Source organism: Austrofundulus limnaeus, unplaced genomic scaffold (genome assembly GCF_001266775.1).
Source record: "Austrofundulus limnaeus strain Quisiro unplaced genomic scaffold, Austrofundulus_limnaeus-1.0 Scaffold2087, whole genome shotgun sequence".
NCBI lineage: Eukaryota > Metazoa > Chordata > Actinopteri > Cyprinodontiformes > Rivulidae > Austrofundulus > Austrofundulus limnaeus.
The window spans coordinates 1-5716 of NW_013954489.1; the positions used below are offsets into that span (position 1 = coordinate 1).

General features: G+C 38.0%; 1 protein-coding gene across 1 annotated transcript in view; it reads right to left on the reverse strand.

The window, feature by feature from the left end:
- Positions 1-621: 621 nt before the first annotated feature.
- Positions 622-5716, reverse strand: part of LOC106537017 (synaptic vesicle glycoprotein 2C) — a gene marked incomplete at its 5' end in the record, with an annotated part of 25986 nt that continues 20891 nt past the window's right edge. The window contains 3 exon segments of the mRNA XM_014034381.1: positions 622-1168; positions 2650-2809; positions 2990-3193. Coding sequence (XP_013889835.1) covers positions 985-1168; positions 2650-2809; positions 2990-3193 — 548 coding nt within the window.

A 5716-nucleotide genomic window follows, 5' to 3' on the forward strand; every position in this document is an offset into this window, starting at 1 on the left:
TTTGTGTGTGCATGCTCCCTCAGTTTTAGTCCAGAAGAGTAGAAGTTACTTAATATATTCATGTTTATGTGCTGACAGAAAAAACACTTAAATATTACTGATCAAATAATATTAGCATTTATTTTTTGTGTACAGTAATATACAGTATATATATAATATAATGCGTATTGTTTATTTAGTAAATTCTAGTAGTTTAGCTATTTGACTTTTTTTCGTAAAATTTAAAAGAATGATTAAATAAATGTTACTACACCCAAAAATCCTTTTTTCAGTGCAGGGTCCTAAAACAGGTTGTTAAATGCACCTTTTATGGTTTAACATTGTGCTGTTTTTGTTTGTTTTGTTGGTGTTTAATGTTGGAACCCTCAGTGGAGAGGAAACCAGAACCAAGCAGGCAGCTGGAGGGAAGCTGCGACAAGAACATCAATAAAGTCGTATCTACTGCTTTAAGTTTTAGAATATGGTTTACCTTTAAATGAACTACGTGACAGTGGCTTTAAAAATCTGATTAGGACTGAGGGGTGTTTGAGGATGAAAGGTTGTTGGAAGTCGAAGCCTTTCGCAGCTTTGTAGAGTGCACGTTTACAGCAGCTTGGAGGTAAAATAAGCTGATTTGCTGAATTTTATTATCGCTAATGTTAGGCAAACCTTTTTTTATTCGTGCAACAGCACCAACAGTTTGGTTAACCAGAAACTGGCAAGTGGTGCACATGTAACCTGATTTCCCAAATCAATCTCCTCTGTACATCTACAGCTCTGTAAAATACTTTTCCATCTAAACATGGAGTTTTACTCAGAAAAACATCATTATCTGGAATATGTTTGAGTTTGGGGTATCAATCTGGATTAGTCACATTAAATAAATAATCTATGCAAGAACATTGACAACAGTTATTGTTTTTAGTCATTTAAAGTTCACCAGTGAGAAATGATTCATTTTGCTGAGTAAAACCCAGTAAACAACACACTGTTCTGAGCTGAGGTTTACATGAGGACATTGGCACGAGTGTCAGGTAGCCGGAGCCCCACCAGTCCACCTCCAACTAGCACAGCCGATGCCAGCAGAATGGGAATAGCTTTGGTGATGCCAACCAGTGAGCCAAAGATCAGGTTGCCCAGCACAGCTGCCAGCTTACAGATGGCATTACAGAAGCCAAATCCAGTGCCCCTGAAACAAAAAACACAGAAAGACAGTCGTGTACAGTTGAAAACAGATTTTACATACACTACAGACAAACATACATGTTCCTAGTTGGAAGCATTATCTTTAAACTGCATAATTTAGGCCAATCATTTTGAAAAAGCACACTGTTAGGACAAAACAGGCTTCAGAGTAAATCAAGAAAAAGGTTGGAATGGTTCAGGAACAAAGTTATAATTGAAGGTTAAAACCAGATTTGTTCAGGGCAAGACAAACAAAGTAAAAAAATTATTAGCAATAAAATGAAAGAAAATTTAATTTGTTGATGTAAATGTAATTTCACATGATGTGTTCAGAAGAACAGCCGTAAAATAAACACTAAACTGAACAGTTATTAATTTAGCTGCAGCCGGTCGAGGCAGATGGTCTCCTGTCCTGAGCCTGGTTCTGCTGGAGGTTTCTTCCTGATTAGCAGGGAGTTTTTCCTCTACTCTGCCAACGTGCTGCTCAGGATGGGAGACTGTGATGAAGCTAAGATTCAGCACAGTCTTCTGGCTTCTTTAGATTTATTTATTTAATTTATTTTGTGTACAGTACCCCAAGACAACAGTTGTTGTAACTTGGCGCTATATAAATTGAACTGAATTTAATTGAATACATGCTTGCTATCTGCATTTTATGGATATTGAAGATATGTCTACCCAGGTGAAAAAAAATACTACAGTACATTAAATCTTAAGTACACTTTAGCACTAAACATCAGTTTACTTAAAGAGTGATATTTTGGAACAACTAATTTAATACTAAATTTATTTTAATTGCATTTTAGTTGTACAAAATAACTATTTTAAGTGTATTAAGTATACTTTTAAATAGAAAAATGGAACAACTTAAAATATACTTCATATATTGTAAGTATGTAAACATTAAAATTGTATAAAGTATATTTGAAGTTGTTCCATTTTAGTTTTTAAAAGTACACTTAATACACTTAAAATTGTGCTTTTGTACAACTTAAAAACAACTAAATTATATTTAGTATTAAATTAGTTGTTCCAAAATAGCACTCTTTAAGTATACTGATGATAAGTGTGGCTTCAAGTATACTAAACTATACTTAGATTTGTATACTTAGTATATTTTTTCACCTAGGTATTTTACTTCATACTAAGGTATTGCAAACGTATTAGGCCACAAGTTTACTGAAGGCTGAATTAAATAATGGACTACTCAACAGTCCCCTATTTAATTAATCCTTCAGTATACTGGTAGTCTAATACTTTTGCAGTACCTTAGTATGAAGTAAATAATGTACAAAGTAGCATAGAGTAAAAAGGTTCACACAAAACCCTATACTTAAAATGTACAAAGTATACTTGAAGTTCCACTGTAGCAAAGCAACATATTTCACTTATTTCTAAAATAAAGGTTAATTCTCCTGTGCAGATGTTCAAAGTTACTTTTCTTTAAACTTTAGAAGATTTCCTCAAACTGTCATCTGATCTCACCTCCTGTCTGTAGGGTACAGCTCAGTGGTGACCACATCCAAGGAGTTCCATGCAGAGATACTGAGGCCGTTGTAGAGACACAACATGAAGATCATCATCGACTCACTGGTGCCAAACCAAAGAAAAAAGCAGCTGATTCCCGATAGCACCATGGAGCCTCCTGCAGGATGTCAAAGAGATTGTTTTTAAAACTCGCTTCATTTATTTCTCTGGAGGTCATTGCAGATGCAAATGTCAACAAGACAGCAAGACAGTTTCCACAAAGCATGCACTGTTATTTAAATTCCAAACAAAAAGTTAGAGTAGATCCTCAGTCATGAGAGAGAATCTCGTGTCTTACCTAACATACTGAGGCGCCCTATCTTGTCCATGAGGAGAGCAGAGACAATGTTTCCGGGTAGCACAGCCAGTGTTCCCAGGAAGTTAACAAAATACACCCAATAGGCACTGTAGTCATCATCAAATGTCATCTGACAGCCTGTCTTGTTGTGGTGGAAAGAGCTGTTGATCACCTTTGAGGTTTTTAGCTTGGCGTCATCAACATCTGTGAATGTAAACGAAAAAGATCAAATTAGAAAGAAAGATTTCAATATTGAGGGCTGAAACTTTTACTTAAGAAACCTGATCTTGATTCAGGAGTTCTGGCCAACTGCAGACATGTATCTAATCTCCCATTCATCTCAAAATTTCTTGAGAAATTAGTTGCAAATCAGCTACGTGAACATCTGGATAGAAATAATCTACATGAGGGGTTTCACTCAGGGCTCATCATAGCACAGAAACAGCACTGGTGAAAGTTACTAATGATATTCTCATGGCCTCAGACAGTGGACTTGTGTCCATTCTTGTCCTGTTAGATCTCAGTGCTGCATTTGATACAACTGATCACAATATTTTATTACGTAGACTTGAACTTGATATTGGGATTACTGGAACACCACTAAAATGGTTTAAGTCTTATTTAACTGATAGATTTCAGTTTGTTAATGTTAAAAATGAATCTTCCTTACACCAGAGTTAGTCATGGAGTTCCTCAGGGTTCAGTGCTTGGACCAATCCTCTTTACTTTGCATACGCTTCCATTAGGTTAAGTTATTAAACAGCATGGGATAAATTTCCATTGTTATGCTGATGATACTCAGTTATATTTATCCAGGAAACCTGATGAATCCAACCAGTTACTTAAACTACAAGCATGTCTTACAGACATAAAAACATGGATGACTTAATTTTCAGCTTCTAAACTCAGGTAAGACAGAGGTTATGGTTCTTGGACCTGAACATCTAAGGGATCAACTTTGCAGCCTTTCACCTCCTCTGGATGACATTAATCTGGCCTCCATTTCTAATGTAAAGAACCTTGGTGTTATTTTTGATCAGGATGTCTTTTCCCCACATTAAAAATGTTAACAGGACCGCCTTCTTCCACCCGCGTAATATCACTAAAATTAGAAATATTTTGTCCAAAAATGATGCAGAAAAACTGATTCATGCATTTATCACGTCTAGACTGGATTACTGTAATTCTTTATTATCTGGATGTCTAAAAAACTCTTTAAGAAGTCTTCAGTTAATCCAAAATGCTGCTGCTAGAGTTTTAATGAGAGTTGGAAGGAGAGATCATAGTTCTCCAGTTTTAGCTTCTCTCCACTGGCTCCCTGTCAAATTCAGAACAGAATTTAAAATATTACTCCTCACATACAAAGCTCTTAACAACCAAGCTCCATCATATATTAAACATCTTATTGTTCCATACTTTCCTAACAGAGCACTTCACTCTCAGACTGCAGGTTTACTTGTGGTTCCTGGAGTTTCTAAAAGTAGAATGGGAGGCAGAGCTTTCAGTTATCAAGCTCCTCTCTTGTGGAACCAACTTCCAGTTTCTGTCCGTGAGGCTGACACTCTGTCTGCTTTTAAGATTAGACTGAAGACTTTCCTTTTTGATAAATCCTGTAGTTAGACTTAGGTTTCCTGAATTATTCTTCATTTGGGGCCGGGGCGGTTTTGGCAGAGTGGTTAGGGGAGTTGTCCTGGAACTGGAAGGTCGCTGGTTTGATCCCCCGCCCAGCTGTCTCAGTTGTTGTGTCCTTGGCCAGGACACTTCACCCCTAATGCCTCTGATGTGTCCCATCAGTATATGAATGTGATTGGCACTGATTAGTCTCCATAGATGATTGTACATGTTAGCTTTGTAGAGATCTAATAGAGTTATGTGTGAATGGATAAATGAGGACACAGATTGTAGTGTGAAGAGCTTTGAGTGTCCTGGGGTCAGATTTATAAAGGATTGCGTGGAAACCATACTAAAAGTGAACGTACGGCCAAAAGGCAGAAATGAAAAAGGCAAAAAAAAATTTCAGATTTATAAAACCGTGCGTATGCATGTTTCTGCGCACCTTTCATTTATAAATCACAGCCACACGTCAGAGTTTGCACTCAAGGTCCGCCTCAGGTTCTACCCTCTACACGCCCACACTCAACCATAAACAGTCAATGTAAAGTACCTCATTAAGATGTATTTAAATCAGTCAGCTGATCAATGTCAAAAACAGCGATTGGCCGACTCAGACTCGCGCTCCGTCGTGCATCTGGAGGATGACAGGTGCTGACTGACAGCTGTTCACGTGAACAGAATGTCTATAACCGACAGATTTTCCCTCATTTTGCAGGTTTACAGACATTTGGAGTAATCTAATGACTTTTAACAAAAACTCAGCTTCCCTGCTGAGCCTGCAGGATGATAAAAACAATAAATAAAATTAAATAAGTCAGATAAACTTAGAAATCATTTCACCACTCATCTCCCCATCCTCCCCCTCGTCTGTTATCTGCGGCAGACCCCTCACACACACATGCGCGCGCGCACACACATCCCCACAGCGCCACCACCCCGCACGTGACAAATATGGACTTTAAAAAGCAAAGTTTTATACTAACATCCACACACAGGTGAGGGTGGGCGTGCCCTGCGCGTACCCAAAGCGTGATGCCGTGCTGCTGAAATGTGTCATGTCAGGGAGGGGTCTGTGGGTCAGGGAGGGGTCTGTGGGTCAGGGAGGGGTCTGTG